Source organism: Cynocephalus volans, chromosome 7 (assembly GCF_027409185.1).
Source record: "Cynocephalus volans isolate mCynVol1 chromosome 7, mCynVol1.pri, whole genome shotgun sequence".
NCBI lineage: Eukaryota > Metazoa > Chordata > Mammalia > Dermoptera > Cynocephalidae > Cynocephalus > Cynocephalus volans.
This window is the reverse complement of record NC_084466.1, coordinates 32,890,579-32,915,212: the sequence shown is the minus strand read 5'-3', so window position 1 is coordinate 32,915,212 and position 24,634 is coordinate 32,890,579. Positions and strand designations below refer to the sequence as shown.

General features: G+C 35.5%; 1 protein-coding gene across 12 annotated transcripts in view; it reads right to left on the bottom strand.

The window, feature by feature from the left end:
- Positions 1 to 24,382, bottom strand: part of RBM26 (RNA binding motif protein 26) — a 77,349-nt gene extending 52,967 nt beyond the window's left edge. For all 12 annotated transcript variants that reach the window (XM_063102367.1, XM_063102374.1, XM_063102368.1 and 9 more), the window contains exon 1: positions 23,869 to 24,382. In XM_063102367.1, coding sequence (XP_062958437.1) covers positions 23,869 to 23,939 — 71 coding nt within the window. In that variant the 5' untranslated portion in view covers positions 23,940 to 24,382. The remainder of the gene's footprint in view (positions 1 to 23,868) is intronic.
- Between the last annotated feature and the right edge of the window lie 252 nt (positions 24,383 to 24,634).

The following is a 24,634-nucleotide window of genomic DNA, read 5'->3' as shown; positions in this document are numbered from 1 at the left end:
AGTTCAAATGCTAAAATATTAATAACATAACGTATACACATTAAAGCTAGAAAATACCACAAGACATATAACAGAACATCTCAATTCCTGTAAGTATATATTTGGAATATATTACATAATAGCTCTAAAACAGTATAGCAGTAACATATAAGGGTATTTCAAAAAGTTCATGGAAAAAATAGAATTAAAAATACAAATGTTTCCATGAACTTTCTGAAGTATCCTCATATGTACCTGAATCAAATCTATATCTTAAAGACAGCTGGACAGCTTTGGTTGCACAGTACAATCTCCTATGGATAAAAAATGATTGAAAGTGAATCAACTGACATTAAAAAAGGTGGACCTAATTCAACCATCTTTATTTTGCTTCATTGTTTGATAAAGGCTGTACAGGTAAGTGATACAGTGTCAGAGCTGAGATCTACTCTACTTAAAAAATTTATCATATATGCTACAAGACTCCCTTTGTCTACATCACTGTGGTGATTTTAAAGAACGTCCTAAAATGCTTCACTCCTCCCTTCAAGAAAGTAAAGCTTAATTCCCCATCCCTTGAGAGCAGACTCAATTTAGTGTCTTGCTTCTAACAAACAAAATATGGCAGAAGTGATGGTGTGTCTGACTTCTGAGACTAGGTCGTAAAAGGCACTGAGGCCACTCCCCACCCCCACCCCCACCACTTGTTCTACAGAAATAAGCTGCTATGTGCCAAGGACACTCAAGTAGCTTTATGAAGAACATCATGTGGTAATGAAATGAGGGCTCCAGCCAACAGCTACTGAGGAACTGAGGCTTCTTGCCAATAGCCTAACTGAGTGGGACTGGAAGCTGATTCGACAGACCCAGCAGAACACTGGGGAGACAGCAGCCCTGACCAATACCTTGAGTGCAATCTCAGGAGAGACACTGAATCAGAAATTCCCAACTAACCTGCTCCCAAATTCTTGACTCATAGAAACTTGACCCATGTAAATGTCTGCTGTGCTAAGTTTCAGGGTAATTTGTTAGTCATTGAACATAAATCAACTTTTCTCATACATTTATTTCCATTTATTTACAGACTTGAAGTGAGTTATAACCAAATAAGAGAAAAACCCAGTTCAATGGTAAAGCAGTTTTTAAAACTTTCACATTTCTTTCAAAAATGTACTTCAATAAAATTTAAAAAAATAAAATAAAATAAAATAAAATAAAAAATGTACTTCAATATACTTATACAAACATTTTCCTTAAAATACAAAATGATTTATGATAATTTTTTTCATGTTTTATGAGCATGCAAATACTTAGATCTGTGATAGAGAGGTGGGACAATAACCTCATGATGTATCTAGAGATATATTTACATCTGACAATCCAGTAATATTGCATGAGACCATGAAATAACTTATTCATGTTAGGTAACCTGACTACACAAAATCAGCTAGACATTAACCTAACTAGCCATCAAGCTAAACATACTTTAGTTTTACAAGAAATCATTAAGATATATATTATTACTACTATGTTATACTATTTTATTGCAACTGCTATTAATGAATAGTGTCCAAATGCTATAATACATCGTGTACAAATACTATAATATTGGTTTGATTGTGGTGGTGAATTTTCAATTTAATAATGGCTTTTTTTTTTTTTTTTTTTTTGACTGGTAAGGGGATTGCAACCCTCTGCACGGTGCTCCATGCTCAGCCAGTGAGTACACTGGCCATCCCTATATAGGATCTGAATGTGCGGCCTCGGCACTACCAGCACCGCGCTCTCCCGAGAGAGCCACAGGGCCGGCCCTAATAATGGCTTTTCTAATGACTTAACTGTCATTTTTCATTTCTCTTAGCTAAATATCAAATCTATTCTCACATCATTTTATAAACAGGACACTTTAAAAGTGAATTAAACATTAGCAAAAAAACCCATAGAAAGACTTTTGTGATTTTTGTAATTATGGTCTACAATTTTATAAAACAGCAAGATGGAATTCCTAAACAATCTTTGCTCAACACCTTCTGTAGGAAGCAATCTGAGTTGAATCAAAAACCAACAATAACCACAACCAGCACAACAAATAAACTACCATTTACAAAAATGCTAAATGACTGAAATAGTCTGAAAGGCAGACGACTTTTTAAAATTTGTTAGAGTTCAAATCATACAGTAAAAGAAAGGTTTATAATTTCACATTTAATAGCAAAACAACTGTATTTCCATTCGGGGACAATTTTTTTAAGTGCTATAAGAAGTCATTCCCTTTTATTTCAAAACAGTTTTAAAAGCAAATTCAAGATATGTACTTGCAAATTACAGCTGAGTTAAAAATAACTTGAATCACAGAAGTTTAATAACACATCAAAATGTTATGTTCTCTTTTCCATCTGTCTTAAAGTGCCAGTATTACATTATCTGAACATCTAGCAATGATAACCTGCTAGGCCAAGTTAACAAAATAAAAACACTTAAATTACCTAATCAAAAGAAAATTATATTCAGATACTAAGGGGTTAGTTATTTTTAAAAACTGTCTCCATAACAAGCAAGACTGCTCATGTAGTGCTTTACTACACCAGTTGCCACTGCTGATGATGTTTGTGATTTTCTGTCCAAGCTAGACTTTATTCTCTGCTATAATGCTAGCATCCTGGAAATGAATGAAAGAAGAGTGGGACTGAAATCTCTTTATAGATCAGGGAGAGAGAGGAAAAAATAAAAAGAATGAAGTTTTGAAAATGTTTAAGGATTAAGAAATAATATTGAAAGAATGACAGACTTCCTATTTAGAAAAAAAGGCCAAATTCTCACTGATTAAAAGCTGCCAATAAAGTATGATTCTGACCACAAAGTGCTCCAACTCTAATTACTCGTGTGTGTGTGTATGTGTGTGTGTGCATGCATGCGTGTGTGTTGGTGGTGGTAGAGGGGGAGAACAAAGAGAACACAAAGATATCTGTAGTTAAATCTGTATATATAACTACAAAATAACAAAGGCATGAGACCTGACTTATTAATAGTATTTGTGGGAGGTAAGGTATAAGGGGAGCAACTTAAATATTTAAGCTAACAGTAAGTTAAATGAGATGAAAGCATGAAATGGGTGGGGGAAAACCTACACCATAAAGATGGAAAACAATAGAAAATTGAGAACTAGAGAAAAAACAGCACCACTCTCCTGTGCAGCAGAGACTGCTATTCCTTTCAGTTCTAGGTGCCACCTTTTATAAACATATAAACAAACTCAAACAGATTCTTAGAAAATAATTTGGATAGTAAATGGATGTCATTATCAGATAGCTTACTAGGGATGCTCAGCCTGGAGAACTGAAATATCAGGGAGAACATAATCAAGTCTTCAAATAATTGAAGGGATATCACAAGGAAGGATTACATTTATTCAATATATCCTCAATGGGATATAATTCGAACAAGTTTTAACAGATTTAGGGTTAAAATAGAGATGGACTTTTTTTAATAACTGGAGGCCTCCCAAAGGCAGAATAAACTGCCTGATAGAAAGTGAGTTCTGGGCCGACCCGTGGCGCACTCGGGAGAGTGCTGCGCTGGGAGCGCAGCGACACTCCCGCGCGGGTTCGGATACTATATAGGAATGGCCAGGGTGCTCACTGGCTGAGTGCAATGCAGACAACACCAAGCCAAGGGTTGCAATCCCCTCACCGGTCACGAAAAAGACAAAAAAAAAAAAAAAAAAAAAGAAAGCGAGTTCTCTATCGTTAGAATGGTTTCAAGCATTGACACAAAAGCACTGAATTGGAAATTTTTCATAAACCTGAAAAAGTATAATCCTTAGGTTTAATTTTGTTCATGAGATACCGTGTAAATATATGAAATATGTGAATAATACAGTATTCTGTTCAATTACTAATCTATATACCTTAGTAATAAAGTAATTTTTAAAAATTACACTACACTATAGATAAAATACACACTACAAAAGATAGCTTTTTAAAAAACATATGGAAATTCAAAAATAGATGTTACTCATGTGTGTAGCCTCTGGGCCTAACAGTACCTGAGATGAGGGATGGGGCAGGAGGGAGGGAGGGAGAGGGAGAGGGGGATGAGGGAGTGGAGGGGTTGGGGGGGTAGAGAGAGAGAATATAGGCACAGATTTCTCTCACTAGATCAATGGCTCATTTGTCAGGGACCCTCTGTTTTTCACCTTCAAGAAATAATTTATTGATTATCTTGGGTTTGGTGATTATTTTCCAAATATCACACTGATTACTCAAAAATACTTAATAATCACCAACTATGTCAGACACTGTTCTATCTTTGAATAAGATAAAATTCCTGTTCCCACACAATTTACGTTGGGAGCTGGGTGATACAGACAATATGCATGCACGCACGCACGCACGCACGCACGCGAGCGCGCACACACACACACACACACACACACACACAGGAACTCAAAAGTGCATGGAAAAATGGAATTAAAAGATAATATGAATCTTTCTATGAACTTTTGGAAGACCCATCTGTATATCACATACAATGTATTATCATGTAGATAAGTACTCTGAAGAAAAATAATCCAGGATAAAGCGATAAAGTATAGAGGAAGAGGAAAGAACACAGGGAAGGAGGAAGAAAACAGAGCAAAGAAGAAATGAATACATATTATGTTAGATAAAATCATAAGGGAAGGTCTCTAATGAAGTGAAATTTAAACAGGGATCTGAATTTAGACAGGGATCAAAATGGAGTACAAGCATGCTTTATGGCTATATGGAAAAAGGACAGCCCAAGCCAAGAGAACCCCACAGAAGGGGCCTAAGGTGAAAGCCTACTTAACACATGAGGAAACTTCCAGTGAAATGGAAAGCAATGAGTGTTCATAAGCATTTAGATTTCCAATCTCCCCACCTTTCAAAGAACTTCAAATTGACTATGCAATGAGCTTTCGAAATTAAATATCCAGATCACTATCAAGTCATTCAAACCAGTGATTTTAAAGGCAAAAAAATAAAACTTTATCAATCTCTAAATATACTGTATTAAGGATCCAACTAATACAAAAGAATTCTTATTTGTAAAGATAGCTCAGTTGGAGAATTCCAGCTTCATGCATACCCTTTAAATATAGAGGTTACCATCGAAGAGGGTCATTCTCATCCAACTGTATCTAAGGAGGGAAGTTCATACACTAAGTTAGAGAAGCCAAAGTAATGCAGAAAAATCAAATGTTATAATAAAATCTCACAAAAGAACTGAATTTTCTTAAATAATAATTTAAATAACATGAATCAAATCACCCCTAGGAAAAAAGGTTATAATTAATCCTCCACATTAGTGTGTTTTAGTTATTTAGGATTTTCAAAATAGGAATGAGACAGCAAAGTAAAAAAAAAAAAAAAGCTGTAACACTCCAGTACAATATTTCAAAAAGAAATTTGTTTTGCTCAAGTTTCTTAGAGACGTTAGAAATTCAGTGGAAGAAAACTGATGAAATTTAACCCAAGCTGCCATTTTCAGTAATCTTGAAAAGGAGGAGCTGGAGGTGGTAGTGGGAATTAAAAATTAAATTTAAATATGTTAACTCAGTAACTTTAGAACACGGATATACACCCACGTCTGTTCCTTCCAAATTTTCATTTTATATTCAAGAAAAATACCTAATTTGCATCAAAGTCATGATTCTATATTCTGTAATCAGGATTACTCTTTTAAAAATCCAAATTTCATTGCAACGAACAACACAATACACTGAAAAGTTTAATTGCTGTAGTTTATCATATCACTTCATTCAATTCAAATAAGAATGCAAAAATAGATTATCTGTATATAATAATTAGCTACAGCAAAGGTTACTCAGTAAGAATTATCATATACCCCGTTCATCTTTCTATAAATAAAATCACCACTACAATATAAGCATGCTATGGCTTGACTGTGCCCCACAAAAGTTAATGTGTTTGCTCCCCAATGCAGCAGTGTTGAGAGGTGGGACCTTTGCAAGTTGACTGGGTCACCAGGGCACAGACTTCATGAATGGACTAACCCATTCATGGATTAATGGGTTATCACGGCAGTGGGTTAGTTATCAACAGAGGGGTCTGTTATAAGCCAGTGAGGCTGACTCTCATGAGCCCCCTTCACTATATGATGCCCTGTGTCACCTCGGGACTCTGCAAAGAGTCTCTACCAGCAAAAAGGCCATAACCAAATGCAGCCCCTCAACCTTGGACTTCCCAGACTCCAGAACTGTAAAGAATAATTTTTTTTCTTTATAAATTACCCAGTCTCAAGTATTCAGTTACAGCAACAAAAAATGTTCTAAGACAAAGCATATTTAAACATAACCCATCCACAATCCACTTTTTAATCTCTGCAAAAAACTTATCACAATATATGCAATAACACTGAAAACCAATCAGTTACTATTCAGTCACTATTCAGCTGGTTCTTTCATTCTCCTGCCTCACTTCAAGAAATAGCAGTGATTCCTTCTTACCTTTAGAACAGTGCTTCTCAAACTTTTTAGTCTCAGGATTCCTTGATGCTTTAAAAATTAGAGACAGCTCTAAAAAGCTTTTTATTTTAAAGGGTTATATAATATGTATTATACATATATGAAGAAAATCTGGCACCACACAGATATACAGTTGGAAATACATATAACATATAATAATTCTTAATATTTACCATACTAAGCATTAAAACTGAGAAAATATTAATTTAAAATAACAAATCCACTATGACTTAGCATAAATACCCTATATATATATACATATATATATATATATATATGTATATATATATTTGGGAAGCAGGGGAGTAAGCAAAAGGAAGAATTTATTGGTGCAAATAAATGGGATGTCTAAATGTGGGACTAACTTTACATATAGCTAGATCCAGGAGTTCCAATGATGTCATCAGGACTCCCTCTTTCTAGTCTGCTTTCCCTCGGAGTTCACTTCATTTTAAGGAAGTCCTTCACAGTGTGGCAACAACGATGGCCCCACACAGCTTCAGGCTTACATTATCCTGACAGCCAGTGAAGCCAGAGAAAGGAGCCTATCCTTCTCTCTGCCAGCACCCATACTGGCCTCTGAAAATATATCATCTTTCCCAGCTTGGGTCATATCCCCACAGCAGATCAGGGATGGCCAGAGCTCCATGACTAAAAATGATATTTTACCTCACTTGAAACTAAATACCAGATTTTTTTAAATTAAAAAAAACACTACATTTTCCAAAAATAAAAATAAAAATTTTGTGAGAAGAGTGGCAATGTTTCACATTTTTTACAAATATCTTTAATATCTGGCTTAACAGAAAACAGACTGATTCTTTTATCTGCTTTTATACTCAATCTGTTGTGATATGCTGTTTTGGCTGAAGTATATGAAGAAAATCTGGCCCTACACAGATATATGACTGGAAAAGCAGGGATCTCACAGGTACCATGAAAAAGTCTCAGGAAACCCCAGGAGTCCTCACACCACACTGAGAGCCACTGCTTTAGAAGTTATTTAGGAAGTTATCTATTAAGTGCCTAATTCAAAGACAAGTCAGTCTTCACACTCTTAATGACAAGACCCAATAATCAGATCACAAAACCAAGTATGTTTGTACTGTTCAGTGCAAAGAGCAGTAGCCCAAATGGCAAATTAAGTACAGATACCACAGAACTCTCTGTTAAAAGTAAACTGCAATTTGGCAGCTCACAACAAAACCCCACAATTAGGTATATCTATTTTATTCCAATTCATAGTTGAAGAATTGAGTTCTCTGAGAAAGGGCTGGCTTACAGAAACCACCCCCTTTAGTTACTAGCATTCCACCTAGTTACAAAACAGATCTGAGGTAATCCATCTCATCCCTTCATTTTCTTTCACAATCAAGAAGGTAGAATTGTCCAAAACAAATAGCACTATAACTAGAAATATAAAAAAAACTTAGTTCTGTCATTCCGTTGTTTAAACTTGGCTGAGTCAATAAAACCCTTAAGACCTGTATCTCATATATAAATGAGAAACATACATATGATACATATGATACATAAATATCTCATATAAATGAGAAATATATATGAGAAATATACATATGTCTGGCTAATGCTATGTGGCTATATGGTATACATTTGCTTCTAAGTCTATCTCTAATATTGCCACCAAAATTTTCTAATACTACTACCACAATCAGGCTGAATTTTCTTCCATTAAAAAGGGAGAAACTGTACAGACACATTTCAGCTCACAAATCTCAGAACTAAAAAAAGCTAAACTCCAGTTTCTTCACCTGAGATAACAGCTGCTTTGCCAAATCAGACAAAATTACAAATAAATATGAGATTACAAATGAGAAAGCATCTTATTAACCTGCCAAATAACATAGCAAATGTTAAGGGATTACTAAAGAACGATTCCATGATAAAATTTAAGTTATAAGATGTCTATAGCCACCCCTACATTTTAGATAAAATCTGGTTGCTATATTTTAAGTACATATTCCCTTTCCATCCTAAGCCAAATTGTTAGCCTTTCCTTGAAGCAGTCTTGTACTATAAAAAAGCACTGGACTAAACTCCAAAAAAACCTGCGGTTTTCAGATTTATAGTCTGGTGTTATTCTACTTTATCCATTAGTTACGTAATCCTGGGTTAGCATTTTATTTCTCCAGGTTTCAGTTTACAAAGGTACTGAACCATATGATCTGAAAAAAACAGGGTCATTTTTAGGAATAAAACGCTAAGCTTTCATTATTGTTGTACCCTTTCCTCCTCCTCTTCCCAGTAACTTTTAGTTAACTGCCTTCAAAATAATTCAGTATCAGTGTTAGAATCTTAAGGGAAAAAAATTTTTTTCTCTTTACATCTTTTTTCCAAAGCCATTAGAATCCCATTTTCTCAGCACTCCTAAGCAAATTTTGAAACTTTAAGAGGAATAAAAATTAACTAAATTCTACTATTTAGAAACATTTTGTATATTTCTTTTAAATTGCCAGACCTAAAGATCTGTACATATTTCTGCCACTGTTAAATTGTAACTATTGGTGTATCTGTCTGTTTCCCTCACAGGTATTCTAGGTATCTGTCTGTTTCCCTCACAGGTATTCTGCAGTTTCTCCAAAACCAATCACAATGTATTGAAAATTGTAGTTACTAATTACCAACATTTTACAAGAGCATACTAGATCAAGGGAATAGCAACCAATACTGTTCTCAGAAAAAGCAACTCTAAGTTTATGACAAACCCAATTAGGACAAATATAAAGGTGAACTAAAAAGTTCACAGCTCTGTCACAGATACAAAAAAGGCCAATAAAAATGTTTCCAGCATGTTGACAAGTTCTTCTGAATTGCCTTTTCCTCCCATAACCTGACTGCTGAGACCACCCTCATAAACATTCAGTACATACATCCCAAGGATATTATCTTTTTCTTTTAGTCTTTTTTATCTCCAAAATGCCAGAGTCTAATCAAATCTCTATATACAATAAGCAACATTCTTTATAAAATGATCTGATCAAGTTATTCCCTGCTTTAATTAATCTTCCCCAGTACCCCATAACGTAATCACAAAAATGTCTAAACACTTCAATAAGTGTTAGCAATAAAACCTCTTCGTGATCTGAAACTAACGAAGGCTAGGTGGATTCAGAAGCCTTTTCTTAGTCATAATGAATACACATAATTCCTCAAAACCTCATGTGTTCTCATAGAACTTAACTCTTCTTCCAATTTTGGCTATTAATGTGATCAGAAGCATCCAAACTCTAAAACAATTCAATTTGGGAAGTACATGAAAAACTTTACAGACTGGTAACCGCAAGTTTATGAAGCAGTTTTTGAAATGGGATTTACTTACCTCTTTCACAATCTTCCTGCTACTATAAAGAATTAAGCTTTTTAAAAAAGTAATATAAGTACTTAAGACATCATTAGAGAAAATAATATAAACATATAGGACGGGTCACATTAACAATTTCTTATAAAATTCACCTAAGAAAAGTCATAAGTTATAGGCCTCAAAGTATCTGTTATTGAATTTAAAACTGTTACACAGAGTAAAAAATCTGAGGCACTGCATATTAGTGCTTATGTGGGATTTGTAATCATTCAAATGTTTTTCATTTATAACCGGCTTTATTTAAAGGTTTTATAAATGTTTTTTCACATCAATTTTTAAATTGCCAGCAAGCAATGAAAAATAATTGGAGAATGTAGGAACAGCAGCAGACAAAGTTACAAAGAATTCAAAAACACTAGAATTTAAATTGACACACCATGTCCTGTCACTTCTTTTAAAATGGCTCTTTGAGACAAGAAAACAAGAGGAATTACTTGCCACAATGCAATACAAGACACCATAAAACAAGTTTATCTGTACTGGATTTAAACAACCAAGAAAGTACCTGTCCAGTTTTTCAAATATACACCTTTTTTTTTTTTTTTTCCTTTGCTGGTCAGTACAGGAATTGAACCCCCAGACCTTGGTGTTATCAGCACCACACTCTAACCAACTAAATATACACTTTTTAATATTAAGAAAGTTTCTAACAGCAGCTTTAGCTGAAAGCACACACACATACAGAAAAACTACATAACGGAAGATGCTCATTGCACAGTTACTTAGAATGTCAAAAAACAGCCAACAACCTAAATGACAAAAACAGAATAGTTACATAAACTACAGTACATTCACACAATAGCATGAGATTTCAGTCATTTAAAAGTATAAAGACTACATGGTAATACTAAAAATGCAAGGGTGAGAAATGTGAAGAGGACTTTTCATTTTCAAGCCTTCTGGTAAGTTTTCCTTCTTTTAACCATGTACAGAGATCACTTTAATAATTTAAGAAAATAGGCTTTTTCCCCCTGAAAACTAACAGTCATATCATAAATAAAGCACTATTAAATTGCAGGATATTCACATAATATAAAAAAAATTATAAGCCTACATAAATATGTGATACATGTATGTTTATTTTTACAGATATATGTGGACATGTTTACATATGAGAATCAAGAAGAGATTAAAGATTCATTTTTGGTTTATATTTCTATACCGTTTAAATTTTTATTAAAACAAGCATATACTATTTTCAATTAAAAAGACTTAACAAGAAATCCAGCCTAAAAATAGTATGGGCATTATTATTTTAACTATATAGAATGATTCTCACAATGGAATTCTACTCAGCAATAAAAAGAAAGTACAGATATATGCAACATTATGGATAAATCTCGGAACTTTATAAGTTGTTAAAAAGAAGTCTTACTCAAAAGAATACATACTCTGATTCCATTTATAGGAAGTTCTTGAATAGGCAATACTAACATATAGGGAAAAAAAAGTTAGGACAATACTTTATTCTAGAGGTAGGTGGGGGCATGGGAAGGGGAATGAGGACATTTTCCAGGGTAATGGTAATGTTCTTTATCTTGACAGGAGATTATTTTACAAAAATGTATGCATTTGTCAAAACTCACACAGTACACTTAAGATTTGTGCACTTGGTTGTATGTAAATCCTAAAATTAAAAAAAAAAAAAAAAAACCCTAAACAAATATTGATGCTTTATAGGTAGTAACAAGTACAGTCATGTGTCACTTGACAAAAGGGATACATTCTGAGAAATTTGTCATTAGGCAATTTCCTACTACCCATTAGGTTATACGGTATAATCTCGGATCATGACTATGGTCCACTGTTGACCAAAACATCGTTATGCAGAACATGACTGTCCACTAAAATGTTAATGGTAGACTCTAAATGATGGGTGTGTCACTGTAAAATTCTTTCAGCTTTTCTGTATATTTGAAATTTTTCATAATAAAATGCTGTGGGGGGAGGGCAGTCAAGCAAATATAGCCAGGAAAATTCTGAAAAGGAACATTATTGACACTGGACTAATCTTACCAGGAATTATGCCTCACCAAAACTTAAGAGTGTAGCATAACAGATATAGATCAATACAATATATAAAAGGTCTAAAATAAACCCAAATACATATAAGAATTTAGTATATAATTAAAGTGTCATCTCAAATCATTAGAGAAATACGGATTATGAAGTCAACTGTATAGGGATACTTCTGTATACCTCTGAATAAAAATAAATCTATAAGGCTGAATCTATACTTCACACCTGATTCTCAAATATATTTCAGATGGATTAAAGATTTAAGTGTTAGAAATAAGATCAGAAGACATGGATGATACCACTAGAGAACTCTGAAAGATACACAGTGACTGATTTCAATTTCTGGCTCACTGACTTACTGTGGTAAGTCACAATATCAGGCATATCATTAATTAGAGTTCACTGATTGACCGTACTAACTAGTACAATGGCATAAAGTAAGCAGTATTAGTGACAGCTATTACTATATTATCATCAATATCTTCATTTCAAAATAGGGAAGGTTTTTCTGACTATGACTATTACACAAAACCCAGACTCCCTGAAATAAAGGATAAATTAAATTACATAAAATGAGACATTTCTATATTAGAAAAATTACCATAACCAGAATGAAAATACTAACATCAGTATGGGGAAGAGAAAGTTATTAATCCATGTCACAACTTCCCTATAAAAATATATGTAAAGCTGCTGTAAATCAAATTTTTAAGAAATCAACAATGTAACAGAAAAAGTAGGAAGGGTATGATCACCACCAACAACAAATATCTATCTATCTATCTATCTATCTATATGGCTCTTAAAAATCAGAAAAGTTTCTCAACCTAATTCATAAAGCAAACACATGTTAAAACTACATTAGCGGTTCCACTTCTGGTTGGATACGGAAAATCACAAGAGACCCTTGCTCTCACACAAACAACTAAAAACAAGCCCCTTAAGCTACAGAACTGTAGTATTTTTTAAAACCCAAAGAACTGAGAACACAAAAAAAGCATAAATGAACTAACTAAACCCCAGAAAGTGACAAGTCTTTCAGAAGAGAAAAGAAAATCTATGGTTACTCTCATCCCTGGTGGAAAGTCAAGAAGAAAAATCTGCCACAGGGAAGTAAAGGGAAACCAGTCATACTTTTAATCATCTCTTAACAGTTACATATGGGCTGTCAAGACAGATTAGAATTCCAAGAATCCTAAGCCACAAAGTAGATAGATCTATAACCACTCATCAACATTTACCAACCCAAAACTCAGGAGTAGTTGTGGGAGTAAGGAAGAAGAACCAGAAGAGATCACCAAGGAACTATTAGCTTTCAACTAGCAAAGTCTGAGAGTAGAGCAAGAGGACTGAGCAAAATTCCCCTGAGGCATTCCAATCCTTCACAGAGAATTGAGTGGGTTTCCTTCAAAAGACAAGGGAAGGAGCAACAGTGCTTTAAAAAAAAAAAAAAAAAAAGCTACAGAAGTAATGAAAGCAAAAGTGCAACTAAAGAACAAAGATCTCCTCAGCAACTCAAAAATTTTATGAAGCAAAAAGAGATCACCTACAGTTCCAAAAGCTGAGGGTTTAGAGGTAAAGCACAGATAGATATCCAGAATCTCGCTAGTACTCAGATTCCAGGCCCCACCAAAAAGAAAATCCTGATCCTGCCCTCAAAACATTTGAAGCCAATTGTGAACTGAATCAAACTAAAGTTGTTACAAAGCCCAGAACCAGCTCAACTACAGGGAATTGACTTGACTTCAGAGTTCCACTCTACTGTCCTAACAAAAGAAAGAGCATGCCCTTATTGAAACTTATTTACTTTGAACTCTACAGTTCTTTTACGTAAGACTAAGTAACAACAACAACACCACACACAAAAAAACCCCCACGAAACAGCAAGAAAATGTGATTCACATGAGAAGAAACAGTCAATGGAAGCATACCCAGAGAATGCCCTGATAACAGAATTATTATACAGAGAATTTACGATAACTATGATAAAAATGACAGAGAATTTAAAGAATTTATTGGAATATGTGAGCGACATGCATGAAGAGATGGGAAAATTCAGTTAATACATGGAAACTACAAAAAAAGAGCCAAACTGGAAAAATCTAGAAATAAAAAATATCATATCAGAAATAAACAATTCTGCTTAACAGCTGACTAGAAACCATAAGAACTGGAAGGAAAATTAAAAAAAAATCCAAACCAGAACAAGGACAAAAGTATTTTTTTTAACATACCTGAGATCTGTAGGACGGTATCAAACAATCTAACACACAAGTAACTGAAAGAAAAATGAGGTAGAAAAAATTCTGAAGACATAATGACCAAGAACTTTCCAAAACTATTTAAGACATCAAAACACAGATCTAAATTTTAAGACATCAAAACACAGATCTAAACACACACACACACACACTAAGCATATCATACTCAAACTGCTGACCAAATAAAAATAACTGAATCTTAAAGGTAGTGAAAGGCGGAAAAACAGACGCATTACATGGAGTAGAGCAAAGACTCTAGTGACAGCTGATTTCTCACCAGAAACAACGAAGGACAGTGGCAATGAAAAATTATTACAAAACAGCTGAAAGAAAGGTGTAAAACCAACTACTTTGGTTCTACCTTAAAAAGGAGGAAACAAGTTAAAGCCAAAGGAAGTATGAAAAAAAAGGAAATAATACAAATAAAACACTGAAATAGAAAACAGAAAAAAAACAAAAAGCTAACACCGTCCTTTTAAAAGATGTATAAAACTGACAAACTACTAGCAAAACTGATCAAGGAAAAAAGGAGCAAAATTACCAATTACCAACAACAGGTACAATTAAAAGGGGGGGGGACAACATCACGATAAATCCTACAGTCATTACATAAAAAGTAAGGCTACAATGCAACCAACTTCATGTCAATAAATTTGGCAACTTAAAAAAATCTTTGAAAATTGTAAATTGTCAAAAGTGAGACAAGAAGAAACAAAATACCTACACAGCCTATTAAAGATGTTGATTTTGTAATCAAAACCCTTCCCACAACAAAAATTTAAGTCCCAGAGAGCTACAGCAGTGAAGAATTTACATATTGTAAGGAAAAAAAAAAAACCATTAATCCTAAATAAAGTTTTTCAGAAAAAAAGATGGAATACTTCCCCACTTGTTTAAATACTAGCAAATCAAATCAAGCAATGTACATAAAAAAAGATAATACATCAAAACAAAGCAGTGTTTATCTCAGGAATGCAAGGATGGCTTAACATCTGAAAATCATACCATATTAACAACAAAAAAAGAAAAATCCATATAATCAGCTCAACAGATGTCAAAAAAAAGAAAAAAAATAAACAAAGTCAACACCCTTTCATAACAAAAACACTCTGCTGCAATTTTTCTCAATCTGGTAAAAGGCAGTTACAAAAATCCTAGAACTAATATCAGCTAAAACTGAAACATTAAATCTCTTTTCCCTAAAACTGGGATTCCCAAGACAAGACTGTCCACTCTTAGCACTTCAAGTCAACACTGTACTGTAGCTTCTAGCCACTGCAATAAGAAAAGAAATGAAGGCATAAAGTCAGAAAAGTAAAACTGTTATTAATCACAGATGACATGATTAGTACAAGAAAATCCCATAGAATCTACAAAACTGCCATTAGAACTAGTAAGTGTACTTAATAAAGTTTCAGAATACAAGGCCAATACACAAATATCAATTATATTTCTACATACTAACAATAAAAATTGAAAAAGGAAATTTTAAAATGCCATTTATAAAACAGCATATGCAAGGAAAAAATTCTAACAAAAGATTTATAAGACCTCTACACTGAAAACTACAAACAACTGCCTGTACATAGGTAAAATCTCAGGAAGAATCACTAAGTAACAGCTCTCAAACTGACTCCATTATTTCATACACAACAAAAAAATACTAAATATAACCCCAAGGTAAAAATAAGCTTTTACATGTTTCAGAAGTTACTTTTTATAAACTGAAAAGGATTCTTCCACGGAAATAAGGTAATTGGAGGATGAATAAGTCTGGTAGGAAGGGCTTACCATCCATTCATTTCTCTCATTCATTCTCTTTTCTCTGGGACAAAGGGAGCAGGAGGAAGAAAAATTCCTAGAAGCCATTTACCTCAAGCTTGAGTTAGTCATTCTCAATACATACACACCAAATATGAAAATGTCTTATTTTCAATTTTTCTCATAATACTATCCCTGTCTCTTGGTTTATGCATATAAAATAATCTTATTTGAGAAGTAGTGTATGCCAAAGATAAAGAAGTACTATAGATGTACATATAGAAAATGCAAAATTCATTTTAACTACTCAGCACTCAGATGGAAAAGCCAAGTAAGACTGCAGCAGTAAAATGTGGTAATGAGAATCAACTTATCAAATGTTAACGGGATGAACAGAGTAATGAAAAATATTTTAGCCAATAATTAATTATGAATATCAACCCTTCTACTAACTGCAAAAATTACCAAATTAGTAATTACTACATATATAATTATTTTTGTGTAGCTCCATGGAGGCAGCAATCATGTACATAGCAAAATTCATCAATACTTTAATGAGTAAACATTAATACTCTTCAATGTCCTCCCCCTGCCAAAAATAATCACTAAATTACCTGAACTAAACTTAAGCTTTACCTAATCTGAAGGTGCTATGAAGTGAAAATAAAAAAGGAAAAACAAACCCAAAGATTACTTAATCTTCAAACTGCTCATATATCTGCTTTTCTGAAATAACATTTCAAGGTACAGTTTTATCCAAATAACTGCCTCTTCCCTCTAGAGACTTAAGTTACAGGTACACAAAGTAGAAATCCCAACTAATGCATTTAATACTCAGGTGTATTCCACACACAAGGAATTGTGCTATGTGCCCTATAGAACAGTAAGAGTTGGAGTCTGCTTTCAAGGGCCTGAGACTCTAAGAATAAAGCTAAAACAAGTAACAATTTACTATTAAACAAGAGTGCAAGTGATGAGTGATATGAACAATGCAAACTAGTGCCGGGAGAGGAGAGTCATGGTGGGAAGAGTCACTGCTTGCTTCCAGCTGGATAAATCATACACAGATAGTTTTCTGGAATTATTGGAATAACACGACCTTTGGCTGCAACATGTATAAAGGATATTGAGAAAGGCAGTACATCATAATGCACCACAAGTCTCTACAATCAAAATGTCTGGTTTTGGATCCTGTCTCCATCACTTACCAGCTATGAATGCAGAATGCTACTTAAGTTTCCTAAGAAACAATTTCCTCATCTTTAAAACTGGGATAAGAGTATAGCTTACATACAATAAATGCACAATGATTAACAAATAGTAAGCACTCTATGAATGTTACCTACCATTTAAAGTTGGGGGAAAAGGGATAATATAAACAACGTGATAGAGAATCACAATGAAAGTTCAGCCTTGCTGAAATTGACTCATACAAGGATTCCCAAAAAGTTCAAGAAAAAATAGAAATAAAAGATACCATGAACCTTTCCATAAACTTTTTGAAAACCTCCTCATATAAAAAGTAGGAAGATATAAGTGGAAAGATAATTTGAAGCAAATCATTAGTGTTCTGGAAGCCAAGCTAAAAAGTATGAAATTTATTATCTAGGAATGCCGAAGGTTTTGATCAAGCAATAGGACATAAACAAGGTTGGGCATCCATGTCAGAAGAACTGGAAGGAAGAATGGACTGGAAACAGGAAGATTTGTTAGGATATATACTGCAATAGTTTATGTAAGTGTGAGCCCCCTACTAAGCATAAGCAATGTTGGTAAGAATTATTAAGAGAAAGGGGGAAAAAAACCTGACGATGATTAACTGAATGGGGGACAAGAAGTGAAGGGATGAGAAGCCAAAAAATAAAATTTCAAGCCTGGATAATTTGGAGAAATTAAATGGAAATAAGTGAATCCAGAGAACATTTCTTTTCAGAACCATAGTTTGCAGTACTTACATGAAAAATAAGCGCACAGTGGAGTCCATTAATATGCTCAGGTTGAAAAACTCTGAAATTCAATGCAAAATGTATGTGTATATGCAACTTCCTAGAGAAGAAAGTCTTTAATCAGACTTTCAAAGGATCTACAACACACACACACACACACACACACACGTTTTTAAGAACCATTCACACGGATTATAAAAGAAACCATCCATGATAATTGTCTTAGTCCATCTGTGCTGCTATAACAGAATACCACAGACTTGGTCATTTATATTAAACAGAAATTTATTGACTCAGTTCTAGTTCTAGAGGCTGGCAAGTCCAGTATCAAGGTGCCAGCAGCTTTTGCAATTCTGATTCTGTTCCTCACATGGCACTGTTCCTCACATAGCAGAAGACAAAAGGGCAAAGAGGCAAAAGGGGGCCAAACTTGACCTTTTTAATTGCATTAATCACACCCATGAAGGCAGAGCCCTTATAGCATAATCACTTCTTAAAGGTCCCACCTCTTAATATTGCTACAATGGCAATTAAATTTCAACATGAGTTTTGAAGAAGACAAACATTCAAACCACAGCAGGAATGAATGAGATACCAGGAGTAGAAATGATTAAGAAAAAAAAAAATCATGGTAATGACTTTAAAAAATAGAAGTCAAGAAAAGGAAATAAAGGGAATTGATCTGAGAAGAGAACCAAAGTATTAGGGATTGCGGCAAATAAGTTGAATAGGCAGCGTTAACAGTGTCTGATTGATAGACACATAAGTCATAGAATATAAAACTTATATAGAGCCTTCACACTTAAACATAAATTCATTGGTAACACTGAGGTAAGGAATTTTGGTTGAATACACGTAAAAAGAAGCTACATCACAAGGCATTAAGAAGTAAATGGCTGGGTGCAAATGAGTGAAAATTAAAGGTTGACTACTACTTTGAGATTACCAGGGAAAGGAAAAGAAAGCTAGCAAGAAACTCGAAGAAAAGTATGATTTTATTTTTTGTTTTGCTTTTTGCTGTTATTGGTTGCTGAGTTTTTCTTCCTTAAGGAATGAGAAATTGACTCACTATGCCAAAAGAAGCTTGTAGTACAGGAAAGATCAAAGGAGATAAACAGAATCAAAAGTTCAGGTATAAAAAGATCACTTTGCAAACCAAAGAACTCTTCCAATAAGATAGGAACAAAAATAAATTGTAATGCAGTGAGAAAAGTGTAGTAACAAGTGTGGTGGGTGAAAGGGAAAACACTACAAAAATTCCAAAGAGGTTTCTTTCTCAAACTCCATAAAGTACCAATAACCATAATGCTTTAGAACTTTATTCCCTTACAATATTAGCTACTACAATGAATATGTAATAGTAAAAAAGTGTATACAGTAATAGGAAAGAAAACACTAGAATTCTGAATTACACAGCAGGAAAGTAAGAATATACACGGCTCTAGAGTGAAAAAGCTTGAGTTTAAATCATTACGGACAAGTATGTTAACCTCATGCTTTGGTGCCTCAGTATCATCACATGGAAAATGGAGATAACAACACTTACCTCATAAAACTAGGAAGTAATACAAAACGCTTAACAGCAATACATACAAATGTTAGGTGGTAGTGGTGGCAATAGTGACAGTGACAACACTAATAGTGACAACAGTAGTAATGTGACCTATCTGTGTTTAATTAACCAGTATATAAGGAAAGAGGGAAGGGCTAGGCTCTTAAATAAGAGGGGGCTTCAAAAAGTTCGTGGAAATATTCATATTGTCTTTTAAGTCCATTTTGCTACAAACTTTTTATTGAAGTACCCTCATATATGTCTCATTCAGTCCTTTCAACAACAGATGGAAACAAGTATAATTTTCCCTATCACACCAGTAAGGAAATGGGAGTTCATTTCCTAGATGACTCAGCTAATAAATGGCAGAACTGAGATTTGAATACTGATCTATGTGGAAACAACAATTCTTTTCTTTCCACTACACAACAGTACATCCATAGCACTACATAGTAGCAGAAGGGAAAAACTAGGCATTCTTTTCTTCTAAACTTACAAAATCTGGGCATGTCATTAGGTCTATCTGCTTCTCAATTTTATTTTCTGAAAAGTTAAGGGTTTGATTACATCTTGAAGTGTCCCTTTAGATTAAAAAAAAAAAAAAGTCCACAACTTTATTAAAGTCAACTTAATGGTACAGAGCCCATAAAAAAGTTTTAAAATGTGTTTAAAAACAAAAAACAAAAAACAAAACACCTTGAACTACAATGACAACAAAAGAGCTTAAATTTTTCCCAGGATGTCATATTATCAAAAACAAAATAAGAATTTTAGTAGAAAGACCAACATCTCGTTCTATATTATTAGCAAGTATAACCAAGCAAATGTTTGAGATAACAAAACATCAATCTTAGGTTATTTCAAGATGACAATTTTCAATTACTTACGAAAAAGGAAATTCAGAACCCTGATACACCTACAGAACTCATAATCAAATAAAACACAGACTAATAGACTTTTATTTCATGCTGAAAATGCAACCAAGCTTTTTTTTTAAAAAAAAAAAAACATCAATCTGAAAACTCTCCTGCCCTAAAATACTTCACTGGTTTCCCATTACCCTTCAATAACATCTAAAATCCCTAACATAACTCAACAAAGCCCTGTGTGATATGGCTCCTCTTTCTAGAGCTGTCCACTGCCATTCTTCCCCCTGCTCTCTTTTCAATTTCTTTCAATTTCCCCAAGACACCTTTTTTTCTTTCATTTTTAGGACCTTCACACAGTCTGTTCTCCAAAACCTAGAATGCTTTCACAGGTCTCTATTCCCATCCTTTTGCCCCAGCAAATTACGCATCATTCTTCCAAGCTAAGATCAAATATTACCATGCCAGGGAAGTCCTTCCTGACCTCCCCAAACACATATCTTGACAGCATTCTGGGCTTCTTCACAACAATCATTAGTCTTGCAATTATTTGTTCAACATCTGTCTTCCCTGTTAAATGGTAAATATGAAAATGGTAATTTCATATCTTGTTTTCTGCTATTTCCCCAAAATCTGGCACATTGCTTAGAACAGAGTTACTTAACTACTCAAAAGTTTGCTGAATTAATACATTCAAAATGCAGGGTAAGTCCAAAAAACCATGAGATACTTTACTAGCACAAATAGCTAAAAAGTTCTATGTAAGTTTCAAGTTATATCATACCCTTGGCTCTTCACATTTCTCTCTCAAACAAGTGCAGCTTGGCAGTTACAATGTTAAAGCCAAAAATCCCTTTAGATAACAAACATCTTAAAGTTTAACAAACCAAGGTCAGAAACCACTGGTCTCAAATAATTGGTATCAGCTTATATAAGTCATCACCTAAAACAACCCCCCTGAAACACAATTAAAGGAACAGCAACTTGGATAAGGGCTCAATTTTACCACAGCAATGTATGTTAGAAAAGGACGCACAGTTCCTATCACTGCCTAAGCTTTATTAGCAGTTCCTTGTTTATTACAGTAGTAATGACTACAGTGCTACAGCCATCTGAGTAGGCTTTATGGTACATGGAATATGCTTTATTAAAACTAAAGTAAAACTGCAAGTGTACACACTAAGTAGCTATTAAAGTCTTCTCTTTTAGGTTAGCAAAAAAAAAAAAAAAAAGGAAATGGCAGTAAAGAAAATTTGAAACCGAACGCTTAATTTTTTGAATTTGAAAACTGAACACTTAACATAAGGAAAACTATTTCAATCAAAACAGTAACTTTTCTATTCGTCTAATACTTACTGAGTGCTAATTACACACCGGGCAGCATTCTAAGATTTTCTTTATGTTCGTTATTTTCCTTATTTGACAGATGAGGAAACAGAGGCACTGAGTTAAGTAATTTACCAATTATTATGCAGCTGGTAAGGGGCAGAGGCAGAATTCAAAGCCAGCCAACTATGGCTCCAAAGTTCTCCCTCTCAACCCCTATAATATGTTGCCCACACTCTCTCCAATCCATTTTAATTGGGCTTCTGCATACACCATTCCACTCCAGTGAAACTATTTTGCTAAGGTCACCAATGACCTGCACCTTGCCAAATCTAAGGTCCACTGTCTGCCTCCACCTTTTTAACCCATTCTGCAGCATCCCATCAAATTAGCAGTTCCCCTCCTTTGTCATACATTTTTTCTTTTCTTTAGTGACATATTGTCTAAGTTTTCCTCCTACCTCTCTCCTAGGACCTCTTCCCTTCCCTACACATTCTTCCTAGGAAATCTCCCATAATTTCATGGCTTTAAATACTATCTGCATGACTCCAAATTTCTCTAGTCCTGTCCTGAGTTTTAGACTCAGATATCCAATGACCTATCTGTTATCTCACTTAAAGGTGTAACAAACACCTCATACTTAATGATCAAAACTAACTCTTTCCTTGTCCCCTCAAAACTGTTCTCTCCCAATTTCTTCTACCATCACCCATCCAGCTGCTTAGACATCATCCTTGATTTCCATTTCCCTCATCGCCCACATCCAATCCATGACCAAGTTCTATCAGATCTACTTATGAAACACAGTTGGTAATTTCTGTCTCCCCATCACTCTAAAGCAAATTACCCACATCTTTGCCTACAATAGTCCCTTCAGAAAAGTCTCCTTGCTTCCATTCTTGCCCCCTTAAGTCTCCACAAAGCAGGCAGAGTTAAAACAAAATTAGATCAGTCTCTGCCTGCTTTAAATCACCTAATGTCTTCCCATTATACCTTAAATAAAATCCTAACTCTTGACCATGGACAAAAGATCTACATGATTTGGCCCCTGCCTACTTCTCCAACTTCATGTCTTTCCATTCTCTCTCCCATCTAAAGATTGAACAGCTTGCAGCCACAATGGCCTTCTTGCTCTTCCAGGAACATGCCACAATCATTTCTGCTACAGGGTCTTTTCATTTGCTCTTCCTTCTACAAGGAATGTTCTTTCCTCATATTGTCACATAGATTGGTTCCTCCTCCTGTTAGGTGTTGCTCAAATTGCACCTACTCTGAGAGGCCTTCCCTGACCACACAATGAGAAGTACCCCTCACTCGAATCCTTTATGGTCATAGCTCTACTACTATCCGAAATGATCTTATTTACTTATGCTTTGTCGACTTTGGAATTTAAAATCCCTAATCCCAAAGCCTCCCACAGTACACAGTAGGTGCTTAATAAACTTATTAAATTAGTAAACTCACTGCATTTTAAATTGTTTACTGGAAATCAAGTAATTATGATATAAAGCACTTGGTCTATGATATATTTTGTACTGATAAATCCTTAAAACACTCTTTCTAAGACATTTTAGCACTCTAACCGCCCCCCAGTCTATCTATAGCATCCCACTTAAAACTGCTAAATATTGCATATGGATGAAGACTGAATTTTCTTCCTCCTCTCGAAGCGAACGAACATGTAGGCGGGAAAAGGGAATTTTACTGGCACCTTAGCACCTGTTACATCCTCAATCAGTTAAGAGAGGTGCAGATGAGCGAGATAGCACATGGAGACGTGGCCTTTCTTTCAGAGGTTGTATTTAGGTGAAACGTGAGTGATTTAAACTAGAACTGTCCTAATCCTCATTAAGGGCCGTTCACTTACCAAAAAAAAAAAAAACAAAAAACAAAAAAAAAAAAACCCAAGGTGAAATAGTCTGTAGGCAGTAGGTTATGCTCGGATTCACTAAAAGAAACCGATTTTGAGGCCCTCGGAAAACATAGGTGTGTGGAAAGAGGTTGGGGTCGGTCTACACATAACGGGAAAAAAAGAGCAGGAGACACCGATTCAAAGACCAGGCCGGCGATAAAATAAAGCTCAGCTCAAGTTCTCAGGGCTACCTCAAACCTGGAAGCGAGGGTGAACAAGGAGGAGAAAACAGAGCCCCGGGACCTCCGTTCACCGCTTCGGCCTCCACCGCAGGCACTTAAGGAAACTGCTCAGATCTGTGTGTCCGCCTACCTCCCACTGCCATCCCTGCAAGAAAATAACCCCCGGATACTCACATGGGCTCGAGAGTCTTGCTGAGCCAGGACTTGAGTGCCTCGAAGTTTTCAATTATCATTTTAGAAACCATCCACAGCGGCCCCAAGGCCCGTCACACTCCTCCGCCCGCCCAGGTCGCGGCCGCTATAGCCGCCGCTGCCCCCGCCCCCTCCTTCGCGCGCCGCCCGCGTGGGCCGCGGTGGGAGGCGCTGGTGGTAGGTTCCCGCGAGCCCCCGTCTGCAAACAGCTCCCTGGAGACCGCCGCAGGCCGCGAGTCCACGGGGTGCCAGGAGCTCCCGCTCCCCGGACCCCGGCCCGGGCTAAGGCAGCAACGGTTTGCACGGGCCCTCCCCTTTCCCTCCTCGCTAGAGAATCTTCCGAGACCCGGAGCGCCACACGCGCTTAGACCAGGACTTTCCCTCAGCCTCGGGACTAGGTGCTTGTTGGTAACGCAGAAAAGGCAAAAGTAAAGGAAGCGAAAACCGAGGGCAGCTCAATGGGGACGATTCGGGGGGTCTTCCTGGCTCCCAGCACCCCCAAGAAGATGGCTGCCGATAAATCTCGCGAGAATTGGTGAAGTCTCGCGTGACTCCCGGAGGCTGCTGGGAAGAGACGCAAGATTCGCGGACAGTGCGCTGGGCGAGTGCTTTGATTTCGGAGTATTTGCTTGGCTTGCGGCCTGTGTGCCTTTTTACTCTTTGGTTTTCGTAATGAATAAAGACTTTCTTGTTTTAAAAGGAGGTAAAGGCCTCTGACTTCAGAAACAGCGGGAGCCCCAGTTTGTTC